Source organism: Stylophora pistillata, chromosome 3 (assembly GCF_964205215.1).
Source record: "Stylophora pistillata chromosome 3, jaStyPist1.2, whole genome shotgun sequence".
NCBI classification, from domain to species: Eukaryota; Metazoa; Cnidaria; class Anthozoa; order Scleractinia; family Pocilloporidae; genus Stylophora; species Stylophora pistillata.
This window is the reverse complement of record NC_142521.1, coordinates 16,776,826-16,799,804: the sequence shown is the minus strand read 5'-3', so window position 1 is coordinate 16,799,804 and position 22,979 is coordinate 16,776,826. Positions and strand designations below refer to the sequence as shown.

At 40.9% G+C, this 22,979-nt stretch overlaps 3 protein-coding genes and 1 pseudogene across 3 annotated transcripts in view; all 4 read right to left on the bottom strand.

The window, feature by feature from the left end:
* The window catches only part of LOC148734765 (uncharacterized), a 35,481-nt gene that overhangs the window by 3,093 nt on the left and 9,409 nt on the right, over positions 1-22,979 (bottom strand). The gene's annotated exons all lie outside the window — the stretch shown is intronic.
* Positions 3,986-4,674, bottom strand: LOC148734767 (uncharacterized; annotated as a pseudogene).
* LOC111344399 (uncharacterized) lies at positions 5,424-22,406 on the bottom strand. Its single transcript, XM_088751861.1, has 7 exons — positions 22,261-22,406; positions 13,192-13,419; positions 7,885-7,991; positions 6,824-7,016; positions 6,080-6,259; positions 5,709-5,759; positions 5,424-5,577 (listed from the first exon to the last, which is right to left on the bottom strand). The coding sequence occupies exons 1-7, from the start codon at positions 22,313-22,315 to the stop codon at positions 5,561-5,563; spliced, it is 831 nt and encodes a 276-aa protein (XP_088607987.1). The 5' UTR covers positions 22,316-22,406; the 3' UTR covers positions 5,424-5,560.
* Positions 14,497-19,669, bottom strand: LOC148734766 (uncharacterized). Its single transcript, XM_088755418.1, has 2 exons — positions 17,737-19,669; positions 14,497-17,669 (listed from the first exon to the last, which is right to left on the bottom strand). Exons 1-2 carry the CDS (start codon positions 18,709-18,711, stop codon positions 14,742-14,744), a joined length of 3,903 nt encoding a protein of 1,300 aa, XP_088611544.1. The 5' UTR covers positions 18,712-19,669; the 3' UTR covers positions 14,497-14,741.

Here is a 22,979-nt window from a genome sequence, read left to right as displayed (position 1 = left end):
CGGAGCGAATAGAGGAATTGTGGGTTGTGTGTGCTTTTAAAGGCAGAGAATGGAGCCACGTTATTGGTGGGAACATGGCAACGAGAAAAACAGGATCAACGAACGCTTTTCATTCCACTAATTTACTCTTGTTTTTCTCGTTGCCATGTTCCCACCAATAACGTAGCTCCATTCTCTGTCTTTAAAAGCACACACAACCCACAATTCCTCTATTCGCTCCGACGAAGGGCTAACGCTCGAAACGTCAGCTTTTGTAATCGTTACGGTGGCCAATTTACCACTTCAACTTTGTTGATAGAGGTAGGTAAGGCGAAGAGGACGACATGAAGAGGGTAGGTGGGAACAGAAATTGTCTTCATTATAGATTTCATTTTGTCAATAAATGAACTACTATTGGTCAACTTAGCAGGCCGTATTTCAAAATACTTTCCACGAAATTCAAAAGCTTGTTTTGGTCGCCAAGAGATGGAGATATAATAAAAATCTTACTTCCTCTTTTTCTCGGTCTGAGCTGAATAAGTTACACAACTTACAGTAAGGAAATCGAATTCGGTTAGTAAGAGGTACCATGCAAAGAAATGAGGGAGGACACATTTTAAATGACGCCCTTGTGAAACACGTCTTTCGAGGTAACAATTTGGTCTCAAACAGGCAGTGGGCCTACCGACCCGGGCATTCAACAGAATACCTGATGATTCATCTCACAGAATCCTGGAGATCAGCTCTTGACTCTAAAAAATTTGTAGCAGTAGCGTTCATCGACTTCAGGAAAGCTTTTGATAGCGTCTCACATGCTGCATTAATTATGAAGCTAGAAAGGCATTTCGGAATTAAGGGATCCGCCCTCGATTAGCTGAAGAGTTGACAGGACGAAAACAGTTCACAGAGTTAAATGGAGTTAAGTCAGACCTTCTTCCAGTATCCATGGGGATACCTCAAGGATCAGTGCTAGGACCGACTCTGTTCACACTATTCACAAATGATCTGCTGCCATCTGTCCGGTCGGGGTCTCTGTATCTGTTTGCCGATGAAACCACGGTCTTCTGTAAAGGCGACACGGCAGACGAGGCCATCGCAAAGCTGAACGGGGCATTGAAGGAGGTTTACGACTGGTGTGGTAGAAAGCGATTAACACCCCATCCAGGAAAGAGCGAGGCGATGCTTCTTTGCGGGGAAACCCAATGGGGCCGATTGCCCCGGTGTTGTTGGGAGACTCCAGTATAAAATGGGTTACTAAAGCACGTGTGTTAGGCCTGACAGTCGACCACAAGTTAACATCGGATGCACATCTAATGGATGTTAAGAAGAGTTTTGCTAGCAAACTAGACCTGTTAAAACGATCTAGATTCTTGCCAAAAAGTGTTTTGAGAGACTTCTACTTTAAGGTTATTTTGCCCTCTGTTAAATACGGGTTAGTACTGTGGGGTGCCTGTTGTCTCAAAATTACTTGATTCAATTGAAAGACTTCATTGTAGAACATCTCGAATCATTTATAACTTACCAAGAGACATGCCTTCAAAAGTGGTGCTGGCCTACGATCGATGGCACACTATTTACTTATATTATAAAATAGATATTCTTAAGTTCTTTTTTAAAGCAAAAAATGGCGGCTTGCCTGAATTGCTGTCTAATAATATTTACATAAAAAGGAGTAATGGATATTCTCTACGGGTTGGAGACTGCTTATCAGTACCAAGATTCGAAACTAGATTTATGAAGGATTCATTGGCTTACAGAGGCACCGTTCTGTGGAATACGATCTGTCTCAATGAGAACGGAACATCACATCTGAGCAACAAAGATCGATATCTGATAAGAACAAAAGATTACTTCAAGGATTTTAAATTCGAGACTACCTCCGCCTCGACAACGCGGCGTAGAATTGCAGATTTTATATATAATTGATGATTATTTATGTATATTTTAGTGATATTTTACCTATTCAGCAATGATTTTATCTCGTAAAAAGTAATTTTAATGTATAATTCGTAATGTACTAGTTGCCAATCTTGTCAATATTTTGACATTTTATTTATATTAGGATTTATGTTTTTAATTATAAATACACGACCCCACAAGCTTGTAGCTTTAAAGTGCACCTACACCCAAAAAATTTTTTTCGCTTAACGAAGTAAGCTTATTTTTTTTTTAGTATTTCTGCGCAAAAATTTTTTTATTTGCTCAAATCTTCAATTTTCTATGCCCAGTCAAAATACGGAAAATCGGCCGCCATCTTGCCCCACGACCGAGTTTAAAGAGGAATGGCTCTAGTGGGTAATGTGACGTCAAATCGAGAACACGAAAGTCTGCATTTCACACATTTTCACTTGTTTGGGAAGGTTGTAGTCGATAATTGTCCGAAAATATGCCGACTAAGTGTGTTGTAGAAGGATGTAGCAACGTGCGAAATTTGCAAGAGGGTATCGCGCTTCATGCATTCTTCATACAACACACCTAGTCGGCATATTTCGGACAATATCGACGACAATCTTCCCAAACAAGTGAAAATGTGTGAGATGCAGACTTTCGTGTTCTCGATTTGACGTCACATTACCCGCTAGAGCCATTCTTCTTTAAACTCGGTCGTGGGGCAAGATGGCGGCCGATTTTCCGTATTTTGACTGGGCATAGAAAATTAAAGATTTGAGCAAATTAAAAAATTTTTGCACAGAAATACTCCAAAAAATAAGCTTATTTCGTTAAGCGAAAACAAAATTTGGGGTTTAGGTGCACTTTAAATTTTTTATCCTGTTTAAATAAAGGTCATCATCATCATCATCATCATCATCATTAGAGAGGTTTTTTTAGAAAATTAGGTGCAGCACGTCGTAAGTCACTAGCTGCAACGTGTAAAACTGCATTTGAACAGCATTGGGGAGAGCACAAGTTGTTATCTTAAGTATATGATAATACACCTGAATACTACAAGGACGGTTTTATTTTTCCTCATTGCTTTATGTGGCATTATCTTCTTGACCGTCTGGTGAGAATAGGCGTTTTCGGGATACAAGCCGACTCTTTATACAACTGAAACGATGTAACGGTACGCAGCGGTATAATGTTCGAGAACATGTCGAAATAGTGCATGCAAACTCCAACGAAATTTGTTCTACATCGTTGCGGAGTTTTTACGTCGCTTTTAGCTGAGGTTTAACCGAAGTATCATTTTGACGTAGATTCCAAATGCAGGTAACGTACGAGGGTAAACATGTCACACTTGACTTTTGTTACTGAGGTAGCCGTCGGCAACAATTTAAGTGTTACACGACGAAAATTTTTTAATACAACAATAACGAGTAAGTGCTATCCCAACAGGTCCGGATTTCATGAGTTGGTAGTAGATTTTCTTGGGTGATTGTTTGACTATTTATAAGTTAGTGTGGCATGTGCACTGAATGAACTCATTTGCTTTACAGCAATGATTTTGTTGTATTACAGACACTCAGCCAATCGGTTTTAGTTCATCTGCTTTGCCCTTTGCCCTCTACATAACCCTTTCCTACAGTACCGGTGGATACGTCTGCGAGTAGTGCCAACCAGAAAAAATCCACTGGAAGCAAAATACTGTGAATTCCGCGCTCCGCACGCCCCGAAATTCCACATCCATCACGGGCGGTGATGTCACTTTACGATAATTTCGGGGTCATGTTCAATTAAATGGAATTGAGACCGCCAATAGCTCTAATTGGAGTTGAATGCACCGATCAGACACTCCAGCGGTATTCTTGTGAGTGTAGCACCAAAGCGAGGCATTAGGGTCGATGTTCGGTTCAAGTTCAAGAAGTTATATGCGCGCCAAACATGTCAACTGATAATAATCATAAAAATACATTAGATTCTGTGAACTTTATCGCTGAGGAGAAAGCCCAGTTACTCTGCGGAGACTGTCCACGTCAAATCACGAACGATAGACTGAAACAGTGGCTGTCGTATCGTAAAGGAACGGCTAAGGATGGAAGTGCGCGTTCCGACGCCACGAAGGCCGAACTCGCACAAAGGTAACTTAATCTACATAAAGATCGCTATTACTTATACATATCTTGGCAACAACTGTAAGCTAAATTTCTAAATATCTTAACAAGCAATTTCTAGTTGCTGGACATGTCCATGTCGAAACAAAGTAAATGCTTTCGAACCCACATCCTTATAATCCTTATTTGACTCGTCGTCTTTGACTTTCCTCTCTATTAAATAGGCTAAGAAATGTTGCATTATGAAATTAGGTACAATATCCTTAGCTTGGATGATTGGTAGCGAGGCTGTGTCCGAAGAAACATCACAAGTAGCATTGTTTACGGTTGTTGTTGTGGTTGTCAAGACGATCAACTAGTGTGGTTGTTTTGATGCCAAGTGCTTCCATTTCTCGGTAAAATTATCTTCCCAACCATTCTTTATACATTTAGCTTAAAGTTGTTGCCAAGATATATATAGGTAATAGTGATCGTTATGTAGATTAAGTTACCTTTGTGCGAGTTCGGCCTTCGTGGCGTCGGAACGTGCACTTCCATCCTTGGCCGTTCCTTTACGATACGACAGCCACTGTTTCAGTCTATCTTTCGTGATTTGACGTGGACAGTCTCCGCACAGTAACTGGGCTTTCTCCTCAGCGGTAAAGTTCACAGAATCTACTTTAATTTTATGATTATTATCAGTTGACATGTTTGGCTCGCATATAACTTCTTGAGCTTGAATCAAACATCGACCCTAATGCCTCTCTTTATTGCTACACTCACAAAAATATCGCTGGAGTATCCGATCGGTGCCTTTAACTCCAATAAGAGCTATCCAAGCCTCAAGGTTCGCCGAGAGCCTTTGGACTAGGTGTTATCCGGATATCGCGGTTCCCAAACCGTCTAAGTTTTCAAATTATGGTGAAAATTGCTAACACTCGGGGGCGTGCGTGCGGGGCAAAATACACTTATGCCCACAAACATGTAGTATCCGTCCCTCCGCACGCGGTGCGAATCTACACTGCATCACATGATATTTCAGTAAACTAGTTCTATCCAACATGGTTGGTGTTTATGATAGCGTTACACAATATCTCTATTTTAGCCTGTAAAACAGAATGCGCCATAATGCTCAGCAAAGTGATAACAGTGGACAATTTCTTTCCCACTTGTCGCAAAAATATTTTTATAGGATCTTACAGGGATCAACAACGCTCAAACGGAAACAAAATAAGGTAGAATTGCTCGAAGGCCTATCTTCTGTTAGTGAAGACTGTGTATTCTTAAACATGAGAAACTAACTGACACTTTTGTCTCGAAGACTATTAATGACAAACCATCGGAGTAAAATAATCTTTTTCAGGGTTCGCAACAATTCTACCAGAGAAGGAAAGAATAACATAGGAGAGAATAGCAAATACATTCCATGGGTTATAATCTAACTAGTGGTAAATAAAGTAACAAACTGGTTTCCATAATATATGTATTGTGTATTCGATACTGAAACAATCTGGACAAAAGTATTCTACGTAAAAAAAAATAAAAACTTAGACTGCTGGACTTTAACCTTCGAGTTTCTTTTTTTTATTGCATCGACACTTCCAGACCTCTCAGCACGCCCTAGAAACTGTAAAAAAAAAAAAACAAAACAAAACAGAAAGTTGCAATTAATTTAGAAGATTTACAATGCGTCACAAGCGATTCCCTCTTAATTAATGTACAAAGGTATAAATTCTCATATGAAAGACTATTCATTACTTGAAAGAGAGATCAACATGGCCAGAATGAGGTTGGAAACCGCCGCGACCACTGAAAAATGATAGAATAAGTGAACAAATTAGTTAATAGATGATCGGAAATATTGATGTCTTTTTTACATTATATCTTTATTGCATGGTTACATACCTTTATCTCTGGGCAGGACTGAAAAAAAAATTATTTTTTAATAATTTAACAAATCTTCCGAGTCCAGAAGAAAAAGGGCGTGTAAAATCTTGTCTTTGCATTTCCCTACGTCACCTGTCTACACCCATTGGCAAATGGTGCTTTACAGATAGAAACACATATTCTATGCAGTTGGAAACATTAGAGACATTATAAATTCGTGTAAAAAAATTATCAATTCCTACCCAGAGTTGAAGCTGAAGGGCAATATTTTACACAATCCTTCGACTCTTGTGACTTGTTTTTGTGTCCCTGACAGCTGTATTCCTTACTCTCACAAACACTTTCAATCACAAATGGTCCTCCTCCTCCGTCACACTTTTTGCACTCGCCATCCTTGGCTTTCCATTCTGAGTAAGTAACTCCTAAAAAAAATTGTATAGTTAAATCCATTTATCACTGAAAGCTGGGGTCATTACTTCATCACGGATAATTTCCCCAGAACAAGTGCGAAGGGAAATCGTCGAATGAAAGTCGTAATGAAATAATAGAAATGCGAAAATATGAAATAAAGATTTATTTTTTTCTTTATTTATTTACTGAAAGCCAGGGTCGTTACTTTATCACGGATAATTTCCCCGGGACAAACGCGAGGGTACATCGTCGAACGAAATTTAGAATTATAAAATAATAGAGATGCAAAAATATCAAATAAAGATTTATAAAGGTAAATAAATTAAGCTAATAGGAATATGTTGACATTATTGACAGTGCATAAAGATAACTGGTATGATTGAACGGATGATAATTGAAGGTATCTCTTTTGTGTCAGTTTATTTGCCTCTTGTCCCTTGTAATCATTACATAATCGAGCGGTGTAGGGCAAGCTTTACAAATTTACTGTTAAAAATGATTTCGTCTCTTACAAGATATGATTTAAGCCCTAATCAATCGCAGCGCCCGATTCTCAATAAATAAACGACACTTACCGACTGGTTCAGAGGTGTAGTTTGTCGTGAGAGGGATTATGAGTTGTACGTCTTCAAAATAAAAAGGCGTTGGGACAAGTTTCAAATGCAAGCATACTTTGACTATTGCAGTCGTTCCACCACAGGGGGCTTTACAGAAACTGACTTCCAGTATCTCCACCTTACATGCAAAGCGCTTGAAAAAGTCACAAATCTGGAGCAAGAAAAGGAAAGAGGCAGGTGATCAGAATCATCACTTGCAATAAAATGTTCTTAACAATTTAGAATGTTCATCCATAGCGAATGACTGCTTCGCATTCTAGCCACTAAGGATCGAATTTCCAAATCAGAAACAAATATGTTTTAACAAATCCGCCCACAGTGTTGTAAACTGAAGAATGTCTCAGGCTTTTTCTTTTTAACAACGTGAAGTATTTGTCGCCAGATCTACTGAAAAGTGCATTTGGAACATTTTGAGCACTATTTGTTTAAGAGTGGAAGTTCCCTTTAAAAGGGGAGGTTGTGAGGTCTTCCAAGTGGAGGGTACTCGTCATTTGAAATTCACATATCTTATGAACAACTGATCATATTGAAGTCAATTTTTTGAATGAGTAAGAAAAAACTCGATTCAGATTTGGAGTATTTGATGCAATCCAAATATTACATCTCACATTTTGGTAAGTTAAGCATAACTTGTAAGGGCGTAAGGGGCAAAGAAATATGGAGAAAAAATGTACACCCTAACGAAATTAATTTCAATAATGTAGCTACTGCTTTCACACATTTACGCTTATTGTCTTTCCATCATTATTTTAGATTTCTTGATTTATTGAGCATGATATGGTGAATTATTATACATTAGACTTACTATGAAACATATGATTGGTCGAGAACATCCAGTTAATAAGCAGTAGCATGTGATGTTGATACGATAAGCCACTATCTGTCTTTTAAGTGGCCGGTTTGAAGAAGTTCGGTTGCAGTCCGCATTGCCTTATTTTATGGGACGGCTTCTCGAGAGCGAGAATTTAAGAATAGTTTATGTAGAGCCTGAGGTTCTAGGCCAAATTTTATGCACTTACGAACTTGGATATACAATCTTTTAATTCTTTATAATCCGTTGATGATTTATCCTTGTACTCGTCTTTCCAAGGTATATCTTTCAAAGGCATAGTATAAACGACGTATGCTGAAGAAATACAACGAAAAAAAGCATTATCAAGTAACAAATAAGAGATAAAAGTTATCATTATTTTCTCTTTTATGTTATATTTTCCTAAAACCTGAGGTTATACAGTGTAGGTAAGGCGAAGAGGGCGAAATGAAGGGGGTAGGTGAGAACTGAAGTTTTTTTATTGTGTATTTCAGTGTACTATTACTGGTCAATCTAGCAGGCCATATTTCAGAATACTTTCCACAAAATTCAAAAGTTTGTTTTGGTTGCCAAGAGACGGAGATGTAATAAAAATCTTACTATCTTCGTTTTCTTGGTCTGAGCTGAATAAGTTACGCAACTTACAGTACGGAACTCGAACTCGGTTAGTAAGAGGTACCATGCAAAGAAATAAAAGACACATTTTGCTGATCAAGTTCACGAGGATCTGCAGTTTTTGTGCAGAACTAAGACCTGGCCATACGTGACCGGTATTTTTATTTCTAAGGTCACTTACCGATCAGTTTTTGACATTGTGGCGAAAAAAGGCATGTGTTGATCGCGTTTGGAGGAGGTCCATAGGGCTAATTTGGAAACAGACCAAACTCTTTCACTAAAATAAAGCTGACGCAGTAGCATACACTGAAGCCGTAGCACCGTAATTCAATTGTTACTTGAATATCGCATGATCCACATTTCTGGGCAAGGACTCGTAGCTTATACTAAGTAAGATGATGGAACAAGACGTTTAAAACAGAGGAGACAACTGCGTACATAGGAAACAAACTTACAAGGATTCATGATATAACGAATTTTAGGAATTAAGAGCCTTATTTAGTGGTTTGCTTTGTTTTTTGCTTTCCTTTTGTGAACAGTATTTTTTTCCCATGTGTTTACTCTTCGGTTCTTTTTTTTTTTTCAAAAAATTTTCGTTTGCTTGTATTTTTCCCCTCTCTTATAATTTTTAAGCTTTTTTTTTTACTACCAGGAGAGGGCTGAGATTTTGTAAGTCGGATAGAACTAAAATCGAAACGATTTTAAAATTGAAACCGGCACACACTAGTGAGACTCAAACAAAATAGTTTCCCCTCTAACTGCGTCAACGCTTTAAGCTATTTAGCTCTGTCATTGGTTATTTCATTGGACTGACGAAGAAGAATCTTTTAAACGGGGGGGGGGGGGGGGGGAGCTACTTCCAGTACGTTCACTTAAATGAAATCGAAACGATGTTCTCACAACTTGCGAAGCAATCTCACTGAAAATTGTCAGCGGATAGTTCTATTGCAGACAAGCACTAGGTGTTTGCAAGGAAAAACATAGCGGTTAACTTAGGAAATTAAGGAACTTTTCCTGACAGGTTATCTTAAGGATCCGAAGACGCTTTCCGTTTTGTAACGAACATCAAGTCGGGATCAATCAAGACATGTCCTTAAATCATAATTTACACTCACGTTTAGCTGAAGCTTAAATTTTGCTGATCGCGTTGTTCCAAAATTTTCCTGTAGATGCATTTATTAGATCTGCCCAGGTTAGCGCGGTTTCGTGTTTTCGGTAATTCAGCGGAGTATAATTTCGTGACTATTTTGAAACCAAACATGTGACGAGTAACATGGGATATTTTTTACTCGATTGCAAGTCAGGTGACGTTCGTAATGTCGACTTTGAGCCATGTAGTACATTTGCCAACAATGTGGCGAAAAATTTCCGGAAAAAAAGACGGGAAGAATGGCGGCAGCTGAATCTTTCCCTCACTAAATACAAAATTAAGTAACCGAAGAAGATTAAGGGCAAAACAAGTTAAGATTACTTTCCTCGACGAACCGTCCATTCAAAGCGACAGCAAACGAAATTCGTGGAGGTGTTTGTACGATTCTTTTTGAAGCTTAGAAATTTGAGCCGGATGTTTTTTAAACTCCTTCGCATCCTCGAACAGGCTTCGCCAAAGCAAAATCAAAAACATTTTTCAAGTCGTTGTTCAAAAAACAACAGTCTGAGTTACTTGCGAGACCACACTTCGCACGTAAAGGATTAGAGAGGCCCGTGTGGCTTGGGGAGCTCACTGACAAGCCCGTGAATTGACCGCTTTGCAAGTTGTGTTATCATCGTTCCTCATTCCCAGACCTCGCGCTTCCCCAGCCCTACTTTGAAGGATAAAAATAAGTAACAGTCTAGATTTCAAAACTCCTGTAATACTCAAACTAGATGTACTAAATATGTTGTGAGGTGAATTGAAAGTTGTTGTTTTGAGACTTTTCCAGTTAGGCCTTTTGTTTTGTTTTTTACATCTCACATTTTGGTAAGTTAAGCATAACTTGTAAGGGCGTAGGGGGCAAAGAAATATGGAGAAAAAATGTACACCCTAACGAAATTAATTTCAATAATGTAGCTACTGCTTTCACACATTTACGCTTATTGTCTTTCCATCATTATTTTAGATTTCTTGATTTATTGAGCATGATATGGCGAATTATTATACATTAGACTTACTATGAAACATCTGATTGGTCGAGAACATTCAGTTAATAAGCAGTAGCATGTGATGTTGATACGATAAGCCACTATCTGTCTTTTAAGTGGCCGGTTTGAAGAAGTTCGGTTGCAGTCCGCATTGCCTTATTTTATGGGACGGCTTCTCGAGAGCGAGAATTTAAGAATAGTTTATGTAGAGCCTGAGGTTCTAGGCCAAATTTTATGCACTTACGAACTTGGATATACAATTTTTTAATTCTTTATAATCCGTTGATGATTTATCCTTGTATTCGTCTTTCCAAGGTCTACATATTTGCATTCACTTACAATTTGACTTTCCGTGCCATTTTAAAACGGAACAGAGGTAAATCTTCCAAGATTAATCGTCGTTGGAAATAAAAGATACTTTTCGTAAGATCTCTGTTTTTCTCTTTACGAGAAAATCGTCGCATGATCAGTTAACTCGTGTGTGTTTGTCACACAAGTACTGCTGTTTCTTCAAAGGCGTATGCTTCACTTGACAGGTGTCACGTCGTGACAGTTACTTTTCCAAAAAATGTTTGAAAATCTGTTCGGAAGCCTTTTAACTACCTTTACAAATAAAAATCTTTCGGTGAAAGTTTTCTCTTTAATTTGAAGAACATTTTTTTTCTTTATAACTCACTCGCAATCAAATTGTTAAGTTCAAGGAGGATATTCCCGTAACTAAACTTGTAATTGTAGCCCTAAATCATTCGGGTTATTCAAATTAAATTTGAATCACATTTGTTTTCTTTATAACTCACTCGCTATCAAATTGTTAAGTTCAAGGAGGATATTCCCGTAATTAAACTCGTAATTGTAGCCCTAAATCATTCGGGTTCTTCAAATTAAAGAGAAAACTTTCTGCGAAAGATTTTTATTTGTAAAGGTAGTTAAAAGGCTTCCGAACAGATTTTCAAACATTTTTTGGAAAAGTAAGTGTCACGATGTGACACCTGTCAATTGAAGCATACGCTTTTGAAGAAACAGCAGTACTTGTGTGACAAACACACACGAGTTAACTGATCATGCGACGATTTTCTCGTAAAGAGAAAAACAGAGATCTTACGAAAAGTATTTTTTATTTCCAACGACGATTAATCTTGGAAGATTTACCTCTGTTCCGTTTTAAAATGGCACGGAAAGTCAAATTGTAAGTGAATGCAAATATGTGTTTTGGAGTCGTCTGTCTGCTTGTTTGTTTTCTGTAACGGCGTGTGTAAATAGGTTATTCTTCCACCGAAAAGCTGAAGTCAATGAGACTCTTTCTACCTAGACACAAGGAGATTTAATGCGACTTTTATTCATCGAATTCATGCGTTTCTGCCGTGAAATTTACGACGAAAGTGTATTTTAGGATTTTGAACTGGTGCTGAATAAAATTCTTTCATAGCCTAAACTTATTACTTCGTTTGTATCTGGTGCATGTCAAACCCATGTGTAGCTCAAAGGTCAAACAGGGATTGTCACTCGCTAAATTGGCTCGCCATTAAGTCTTGTGATCGCCTTCGTATGAAATTGCTTTGTTGTTGTTGTTGTTGTTAAGTCCGCGTTTTACTAGTCCACGTTTTACTAGTCTGCGTTTTACTAGTCCGCGTTTTACTAGTCCAGTCCACGAAATATCGTATTCTTTGTGCACGCGCGGCCAAAATCTAGCAAACTTTTGTGAGTAGTTGTGAACCTCGCAAACTTTTAAACTCGTTCTCTTGTGATACCTGCGAAAGTATTCAGAATGATCTCCGGTAAGATTTCGCGGACAATCTGATCGATTTCCCTTACAATGTGTGCTGAGACTGAAACTTTTCACCGCACCTCGGGCAACGCTTCGTCGCACGGCCCAAACAAACATAGCGAGCAACAGAGCTTGTTGAATATGTGCGTGTTAAAACACACGAAAGGGCTCCAAAGGGCACTTTACTCTGATTGGGCAGAAAAACAAAGATTTTCTGGCACCAATCAGATGCCAGAACGACTGCGACCGTTTCGAACTAGTCTTGTAAGACAATGTCCCCAGGGGCTCGTCTGCCCTTAACTCGAAATCGACTCACAGCCCCTGGGTCTCCGAGAATGATGTTGACGGCGATTATAAGAAGTCCGTAAGGTTTGAAACAGACCAAAACGTTTCAACGAAATAAGGCAGAAGCAATTGCGTACATTGAAGCCAGTTGGGCAAGGACTCAGAAAACGCTCCGGCTAAACGAGGCGATGGAATTGAACGAGACGTTTGAGTAGAGGAGAGGCATCTACTCACATAGAAAACGAACTTAAAGATTCATTTTGTAATGGCCTATAGAAATTAAAGAACTGCTTTGATTTAATTTTTGCTTTTCTTTTGTAATTAGTTTTATTTTCCTTTGTTTTTGTTTGTCTGTTTTTTCTTTTCTTCATAATGTTTTGTTTGCTAGTTTGCTTCCCGCCTTTTTTTCATTTATTAATTTCTTTTACCACGAGTAGGCACTTGAGATTTTAGTGGCCAATGGTATTAAAAAGAAATGATTAACATTATAATTGAGCTGGCATTAACAACAGGAAATCAAACAAATATTTCCATTTTACCGAAGTCAACGCTTAGAGCTTTTCTGCTTTGTCACTGGTTATTTCATTGGAAGGTAAAAGCGGTGAAGGTGTATTTTTTGAAGGATAGAATTGAGTAACAAGTAACCCCTACATTGAATGCAGAATAGGTAAATCTTGAAAAGGGTGAAGGGAAAAAATGGGTTCACTGAGGATCGCTAAGTTCACTTACTTGATTTCTTGGTTGGCTCACCGCTTGCAGGACAAGCTTGTGGAGTTGAGGAGGGCTCGAGAGTCGACTCTGTGCGTGGGGCTTCCGTCTTCGGATGCAAGGAGGTCATGGTGGTCGGGGGAAAGTAGCAGTTAGAGCTGTTTGCATTATTAATGCTGCTGTTGGATACTGTAATAGTTGTTGTGGGTGCCACCGAGGCTGATATATTTGATGCTGTGGTCTGCGACACTAGCGAAATAAGTTAATGCCTCAATATAAAACAAATACTTAACAATTATTTGCAGGAGTGGTGATGGTTATCGGTGCTTCGCAGCTCGGTAAATATCCACCGCTGGTTACCGACACCGAGGTGAATAGTTGTTTATTAAGTATATGGTAACACGGTGGGTTATTATAGCACAAAAAGAAGATTTTATATTATTTATACCTGCAACGATTACAATATTTAGGGCACAAAACCAACGCAAGCTGCAAAGGGGTGAACAGTAAAGGATATTCGGAGTACGAGTAGCCAATCAGGACGTGTCTTCAACACTTTTTATTGTTTTATTATACACTATAATACCCTCAGAGAGATATTTCCTGCTTCAATTTTGAAACTGAGGATTAAAAATGTCATTATTGATTCACTAATTAATCCATTTATTTTTTTGAATATTAATTTCTCATTTCATTCTAAGTTTCTTTTAGCCTTAGGTCAAAATTGGCCTCCCGGCCTTGGTTTTTTTTTTTTTTTTGTTTTGTCTTATTACTTTGGAGAGGATATTTTAAAGACATACAAATTGGGTTCTAAGTAAAAAGTGTTTTCAAAAACTGTTTGGTATAGGAACATGCCATAGTGACTGATTTTAAACGCATAACCTTCCATCAAGCCTGGTCGTAACGTGACAAAGCAGTGATGCTCTAGTAGGTTATTTTATCGTCCCACAATTGTATGTAGCAACTTTTCTTGAGCGGGTCCCATTTCTCTTTGGATCATCGTTACCTTAAATGAGTGCGAAGTTTTCTTAGTTCTGTTACCATCTCTCCTTTCACTTTATTTTGAATATTTTTATTTTCCCAAGATAGGATACAGTCATATGGCCAGTGCGTTTGAGGATGTCACGCCAGTCGCTGTACAAGTGCCTGCCTCATGACAGTTCTACAATCAAATTAGGCAATATCCTGCCTACTGTTCAATCAAAACCAGACAAAAATGTCTGGCAAATAGATTCATATATTGGGTCAAGTAAATAGATATCACTAAACTCTTTTGTAAGCATGAATTTTTGCATTACACGGTAACCGCCAGTAAGTAACGCGAACTACACAACGAATACGCTTTATTTATACACGGCGAAACAAGATGGAAGACACACAATGGAGAGAAAACAGTCAGGCGTCACTCGTATGAGCGCGCGCATAAAACTAAACAAACACCGCAGGACAACCTGCTGGCGCAACGTCTTTTTCGTTCCTTAACGAGAACAAACTATAATAACAACGGCTCAGGAATTCTGCAAAAGTATAAATGCTGAAAGTGGTAGGACCCTAATACATGACATAGTCTTTCAAGTACGATGGCGGTTTACGGGACCGCTGGGGCCTTGGGGGGGCTGGTTGCGCACGGCTTTCGTCAGGTTAGAGTAGGACACGTCGGGTTCGACCGGGGCTCTGGGAACTTCAGGTTCCTTAGGATCGGACAGGGTTTCTCCACCGTCGCCTTGAGGGAGTGGGATGGAGGTGTCCAGGGATTCAGGGTTGACATCGAACGGATGAGTGATGTCCAACGGTGGTTGAGGGGGGTCGGGAACGGACGCTTGTTCATCGTGGACTTCATCATCTGCTTGATTTACGCAAGAAGAGGGGGAGTTGACTTGTGTGGGGACGACGTAGCATTCGGACAGCTTGACCTTGTAAGAAGAAGCTCTCAACTGACAGCCGGAGAACTTCTTGACAAAACACCATGGGTCGTTTATCTCTGTAACGAGGTAGCGGTTTCGGGCGTGGAGCTTGTTCCGATCTGACACTAGATAGACCAGATCGCCAACTTTGATCTGGGGTTCGGGTGGTGCGAGGCCTCTGGGATTCTTGGCATGCTCACTGGATGAGTGGTTGTTCAGACGCTGTTGGTACTTAGCAAGTATAGTGTTGTAATCTGCTACGGGAAACTGGTTACCGGTGAATTGGCTTCTTTGAGTCCACAGCTCGCGTGAAGAAAGTCCCTGACGACGTAGACGAGCGTTGAGGCGAGCAACAGCAATAGCAAGGCTCACTTGGTCGATAGGACCACCACCAGGTTCCTGCTTTAGTAGTTCGTCCTCGAGCTCTTGTACTGCCCTTTCTGCAACAGGGTTCTTGTTCTTGTTTTTGATGCGGCCAATGTCAAGCCAAACGTTTAGGTGTTTGAGGCCGTCGTTGTTGCTTAACGAGACGAAGGCAGGGGCGGGGTCGACACGGATAACGGCATGTGGGCCATCGATGGGGTGCAAATCTACAACTAGACACGTTAGGGCGTTCCGCAATGTGTCGTATTTCTCGTCTGCGATGAGGCAAGCAGCGGTGTAAGACGTGGCACACTCTCTAAGAACGAGGATTAACTGACGCTCACGTTTGATGACGTCGGCAGCGAAAGCAATCCCGATAACATCTGGGGGATCCTCTGACGTCTGGCTGAAGAGAGTGCTTGGAAACTTCTGTAGTGAGGCGCACGTGTGGCAGGATGATGAAACACGTGTCAAGGCAGGGCCCATGTCTAGGGCGTAAAAGTGGCGTTGCACGACCATTTGAAGTTGGTTCCGAGATGGGTGGTTGAGACGCACATGAAGGGCGGTTAGCAGGCCGTCGAAAACGGATCTGGGGACGACTATGGCCTCGGAAGTGGCGGCGAAGGGATGCTCACGTTTCACGACGAGGAGGCTGTCCCGAGAAATGGAGGCGACATTCAGGTACCTCTTGACGTCTTTGAGGTTGGTGAGTTTTTTGGAGGGTCGGGTGCCTGGTTTTAAGTGTGCATGCACGCGTCGTAGGTCGGGGCAGCCATTTTGGACTTCCCGCCATGTGGAGCGGGTAGTGTAGGGGAGAGGCTTGTTGTTATCAATTATGTCTTGCACGGTCACATCACGGACAACAGAGTCTTGGGTCGTACTGATGAAAGAGCATATTTTACAGTTTGGTTCCGAGCAATCTGGGGCGTTTCGACTGGCAAAGTCTGACGGGAGGTTTGCAGAACCTGCTAGGTGTTGCAGGGTGACTTGAAAGCGGCTAACTGTAGTAAGGAACGATGTTACTCTTGGGCTGGCGGAAAACTCCCCTCTGCAGAGTTTTTCCACGGCTTGAACACACGGTTTGCTGTCGGTTAGTACGTGTGCGCGATTTCTAGATTGGGTGATGTAGGGGCTGAAGTGCTTGACAGCTGCTGCAATGCTCAATGCCTCGACTTCGCACGGTAACCATTGAATCTGATGCTTGCGAAGTTTGGCGCTGAAGAAACCTGCAAGGTGTAGGCCATTGTCGCGAGTGATGTATAATGTAGCACCGAGACCACGTTGTTTGACGGAACCGTCCGTGACAATCCACAATGTATCGGTGGGGCGCGGGAGTGTGATGGGTCTTGACCCTGACAAAGCTTGTTGTGCAGAACGAAAGACCTTGGTCAGGTTTTCGTCCAAGCTAAGGGAGTCTGGCGATTGCATTCCCGAGATCGCGCTTTCCAGAGGGTCGATTATTGAGGCACAGTCAGGTAGAACTCGCCCGAGGACCTTGTAGGAACCAATGAATGAACGCATGTCCTTAACAGTTGTAGGGAGAGGGCATGAAGACAGGACAGAGATACGATGAGGACTGGCAGATAGGGTTCCTTGTGACCATACCCATCCGAGGACTGTCGTTGAGTTAGGGCAAATGACGGTCTTTGAGGGGGAGAGCCGCAAATTACATCTGTCGAGTTGGTCGAGGACGCGGGTCCAGATAAGTAAGAGCTCTTCGGGTGAAGAGGAGCCACAATATAGGTCGTCGGCTATTTTAGCGACGTGTCCCTCCTGTATGAAGTCGCCGAGGACGCGGCACATCATCTCCTCCAGTGCAGTTTCAGAGCCGGGCATACCCATAGCTGATCGGCAATAGACACGTATACCCCGGAAAGGGGTAGCGACGCAGCAGTATTTGCGAGATTCTTTAGCCAGTGGAATCTGATAGAATGCTCGGCTAAGGTCGGTTTTGATTATGAACTTCCAAGGAGCAATAGTACGCAGGGTAGAGTCTACGTCTGGCATCAATGAAGGTTGGGGTTTGCTGTACCGACCGACGTCGGCAAAGGCGGTAACGAGGCGATGGCCACCGGAGGGCTTCTTAACCAGAAATGAGGGATTCAAGTACTCTACGTGGACGTCGACCTCCTCGGGTTTGGAGAAAACGTGATCTTTTTCAAGCTCGTCGAACTTTTCCTGTAGCTCGATCAACTTATCGCGGGGGTACAAAGGGAATAGTTGGAACTGACCCTACGGGAGACGGCCGTGCTGACGGGGGATGTTCACATTCGTCGTCATCGAGCTCAAGGGCGCCGACACCGAGGTCGTAAGGTGGCTCTCCATCCTCGGCGTTGAAGGTGGCACGTGATTTGGACATGAAGAGGCGGTCTTCGCGTGGAAGATATGGGCATGTGCTAAGATAGTGATGGGTGTTATGACGACGAGCTTCTTTGCATAGCGGACACACCATGGGACGTCTAGTGACCATTGAGTTACGTGGGCTGGGTAGACGATAGGGTGGCCGTTGAAGGGGTCTTGGACTAGATGTAGATGTTGATGTGGAAGCCCGTAATATTTTGGAGTCAGCGGCGGACCGGATCTCTTCTAGGAGTGAGTCGAGAGCCTGTGATATCTCCAGTTTCAGTGATGCTAGAGTCCTGGAGCGCAGTTCCGTACCATAACGTTGTTTCACGAGGGTTGGTAGGTCGGAATGAACGAGGCGAAGCCAGGTTAGGATCACTAAGTTTTCAAGGGATGGGGACAACTCTTCGTCGGAGGTCACGGTTTCACCATAATGGGTGATGGGGCCATTGGCGACTAGGAGGTTATCCTCTACAAAAGACATGAGTCGCTGAAACAAATCTTCAGGTCGTTCATTGGGTTCGAGTTTTATGTTGTTGAAGTCGATAAAGTGGGCGCCAGTGGACTGAAAGCCATAATGCATCCTAATCATTTGCCATATTCCGTTCACCGAAGTCGCAGATTTCACGATAGAGTTTCTTGATATAACAGGACAATAGTTGGCTATTTGGCCTAGCATCAGGTCGAGATGGGCAGCCTTTTGGTATGCTGTTCGTCGTCGTGCTAGAGGAACATTTTCGCCGTCGTTTTGTAGACCTCTTGTGGGGTTTACAGAAGTTTTCTTTTGCCAAGAGACACCATCGCTTAAGAAGGAAGCAAAATTAGCGTCGAGGGACAGGATATATTGAAGATTCTGTCGCCAGGCTTCAAATGAAGTAATTGTTTCTGATTTCGTGAGAGACCATTGCTTTGGAGCACGTGTAGTTGCCATTCTTGCAGGCTATGTATGATTATCTCGAAGGAGAGCACTGTACTTAGCTCTTTTTCCGGTCGTAGCGAAGGCCGGCTCGTTGTTGGACCTTTGCCAGTAGTTCGATGACTTAGTGTTGAAAGTGTAGGTGGGTTTTTGAACCGCTGCCACCACGCCAGTAAGTAACGCGAACTACACAACGAATACGCTTTATTTATACACGGCGAAACAAGATGGAAGACACACAATGGAGAGAAAACAGTCAGCCGTCACTCGTATGAGCGCGCGCATAAAACTAAACAAACACCGCAGGACAACCTGCTGGCGAACTGTAATTCTTAGGTCATAACGTGAGTGTCATGACGCCAAATATCGTGATTCCAAAACCAGACGAAAATGTCCGTAAGTAGCTGCATATTTTGGCTCAAGTAAATAGATGTCACTAAACTCTTTTGTAAACATTCACTTTCGCATTACATGGTAACTATAATATTCTTAGGTCCTAACGTGAGTGTCATGTCGCCCAATGGCGTGATTCCAAAGCAGGAACCGGGGGAGCATCCTTACTCAACCAAAATACTTTGGTATGGGATGAGCCGAAGAATACGTCTGCTGACCCCATTTTGTCAAGAATATAGTTTTCGCACATCAATGTCGGTGCTGATTAAAAAGTGGCAGTTTGAAATGATTAATGATAATAATGTTAATAATAACAATTACAACTCATATAGCGCCAAAGTCCAGTTCCAAGGTGCTTTACAAGATTAAGATTTAAATAAAAGAATCAAACAAATAGAAATTTAAATGTTTTTAGATTAAGCAAAAGCTGAATAACGCACCAACATAATGGCCTGTTTAAAAGGAAACCAGCGCTGGTAATAATTTTTTGCGATTAACCGGACATGTGTCCTTTGAAATCTTCATTTTGGTCGGACATCTTATCAATTTGACGAGACATTAATAAGCACAATTAATTAGCATAATGAAATTCACTAGAATAATTATTTTCAATGATTGAAATTAGTTTTTTAATTTAATTATCAGTTATGATTAACTAGATGACTTTTACTAACATGAACACTTCATAATTAAGAGGCTGTCCGCGTAAGAACCGACCACTCGAATTTTGGCCGATCACAGAATTCCCTCAAATTTTTACTGTGAGATATTTGATCTAATCTATCGGAAAAAATTATATTTATTCGGTTCGTAATGCTATTTTATCAAATTTTTGGCGACGAGATGCGAGGACGGTGAAAAACAAAGAAATGTGTTCATTTCAGCGTTAATATTCAGCGTTTCGCTGGAGGCTATAAACACTTACGCATTTGATCAAATAGCATGTATCGGACATATGGTATCATTTTACATCTCTTCTGTTGATTAGTAGGAAAATATGTAAATTCTGACCAAACAATGAAGAATTACGCTGTTTTGAAAATACCACACAAACAGCACTTTCCAAAGTTTATTCTAGAATTTGCCTCATTATGGACCAAAAAGTAATTTTTTTGTAGACAATTATGACGATGTCGATTTTAGGTGGCAAGCAGGTTGAAATGCCCGTGTTTTTTCGCCGGATACCGTAAAATGGTAAAAGGCAAAGTTTGTTATTATAGATTATAGGTAAACGAGTCTGGGGAGATTTAATTACATCGCGTGACTTAAATGGGTTTCAAAATATTGATTGATTGAGTCGGCGGAAGCATTTGCAGCTATGTTTTCGCAATTTTCCTCTATTTCTATATTTTCTTTGTTTTATCAACTAGTCTCTCTGCTACCAGAAAAGTAAAGCTCTACTCCTCGATATGTTCTGAAACTCCGAGTACGCAGAACCAGTCCTAATCAAAACGGATCAAACAATGTTCTAAATTCTTATTTAAGAGTTTAGACCTTTTCTTATCAGTTAAAGTCACATCCTTCTAAGAATGTGGAAAGTTTAGTTACCAGATCTTTTTTCCTACCTCGGGAACCATACGGAATCTAAAAAAATTTAAACATCTCCTTAAGGATGACTACGCTGAAAGTTCAAGTTTCTTATCTCGTGAGAGGTCACTGTGTGACCTCTCACGAGATGATGCACAGCTGAAAGCATGAACCAATTGTTTTAGAACATTGCCGGTGGAATTGTCCATCAAATCCTACGCGAAAAACGGACAACAATATCAGTTGAAGCGAATCGTGACGGCGCTGATGCCGAGTCTCCTTTTCCTTTGCTTTTCTCTTTTTCTGCCTCATTTAAGAACTCTAACCCAAGAGAAAAGGTCGAAACATTGTCTTCGTTTTCGGACTAGAAGGCCGAGTTTCTGTTTGTATCCATTATTGTCGCGAAATATATTATTTTTCCCCGCGCTAACAATGACCGCTCGCGCGAAAAGAAAAATTTCTGGCGAAGTCGGATTTGCTGACGCTATCAGCGTGCACTATCGGGATTTTGAGCACGCTCACGTATAATGAATTTGATTGCGCGACTCTGCTAGCTCTGTTCTAATACAGCTTTTCTTCCGTGATAATACTCTGCTCTGAAGTATTTAATTTTTTGTTCGATATCAGTACTTTGTAGTAAACTGATAAGCATACTACATATCTCTTACTGAATTTTCCATGAGTTCTCCCTCCCTCCCTCCCCCCCCCCCTCCGCTTTCACCGGCTCCACCATAAGGGAACGAACAGTCTTTAGCTGTTAAGACATTGACTGTTTTAATCTCGTGAACATCACAAGGGTTATTACTGCGCACTGCGAAGACTATTATTCTCCAGCGTCTCAGAAAATATGTTTTGAAGACACGGGTTGCTCAACCAGAATTGATTAAAGAGTAGCCAAGGCTAGCAGGCTTCACTGAAAGACGCCTTGTGCCCAGCAGACTCGCGTCGGTTCAACACGAAATATTAAATAAGTCCACAGCAACTCTTTTCTAATAGATCATTAATGCCGAAGAAAACTAGCTTAATTTTATACTTGGGGCTAAAGAAACGTTTTCTTAAATAATAAAACCGGTCAGTTTTCCTCGAGGACATTTGGTAACCAAACAAACTGAGGAAAACCGGAGTTTGAAAAGATCCGCTATTTAGAATGATAAGTTGCCGTTACTAGGTACGACAGAAAAATGCAACTAGCATTATTCATCAGTCGCTATGACTTCTTCAAGACCATTATGGGTTTAAAATAATAAGATCCAAGTTTTATGAAAACAAAAATGGGAAAATCTACTTCTGATTTCGAGATTAGGATGTCTACAACAGAAGCCGACGATAAACGTGTTCAAATTTAACAGACGACTGTTCGAAAGGCGGAGAACAAACTTCACAATTTGTTGTTTGCCGTTCGCCAACATTGCTCTAATGAATCCCCCCACTTGACTAAAATTGGCATTCAGATATTTCACAGTTGTGTCGCATAAAGTGGAAGAGTTATCCAAGGCAAACAACTTTCTTTTACATGATGGTTTGTCCTTTTAGTGAGTCCACGACGAGTATCGCAAATGTAACTTCCAACCCCGAGCGTGATTTCAACATAATCCCCTCTTTCACCTACATCTTGAGGGGAGAAATGTACTCAATTTTACATACCTTGTGCGAAGAATAAACCCAAAAATAAGGACACCGTTATGTGCTTAAAAAACATGTTTCCAGCGACTGAAGGGTTCGAAACGAAGCAAAGCGAGCGATCGACACAAATTTCAACGGCGTCTCCAACGAAACCTGACACTCAAGTATCTAACACCCTTCAGTTCCTTGTTTTGCCGTTTTGTTTTGACGTAACCATGGTAACGCCTTGACATGCAAGCGAAGAGATGTAAAATACGTGTCTTTATCAGTTTAGAACGAAGAGCACATTAATAGGCTCCTTGCACTAAGAACTCACGTGATCTTTTCCGCCATGTTGGAGGGCAAACAAATCGGTTGCTACGGGAAACAATGGCTGCTTCGTGAGACGACGAAAGGTGAGTGACGCAAATATTTGCTCTACTTGCTTCTTTGTTTCGGAACAAAACGATCTTTATCCACTAGGAACTCTCAAAAAGAGCAACTATAATAGTTGCAGAACTACTGATGTATTTGATTTGTTGGAAAGCTCCATATTTGCTCGTGTTTTCGCGTTCGTATAATCCGCACTTTGCGAACTGGTATGTCTATCTTTTTTTTTTAACTCCCTTTCAACGCCGGTTTTGTCTATTTTTTAAGTTGATATTGTTAGGCGATGATAATCGAGTCAATGTAGTTTCCAGAATGGTAGCGAATAAAACATTTCTGAGTGAAGGTGAGAAAAAATAAGTTTGTTTACTTGT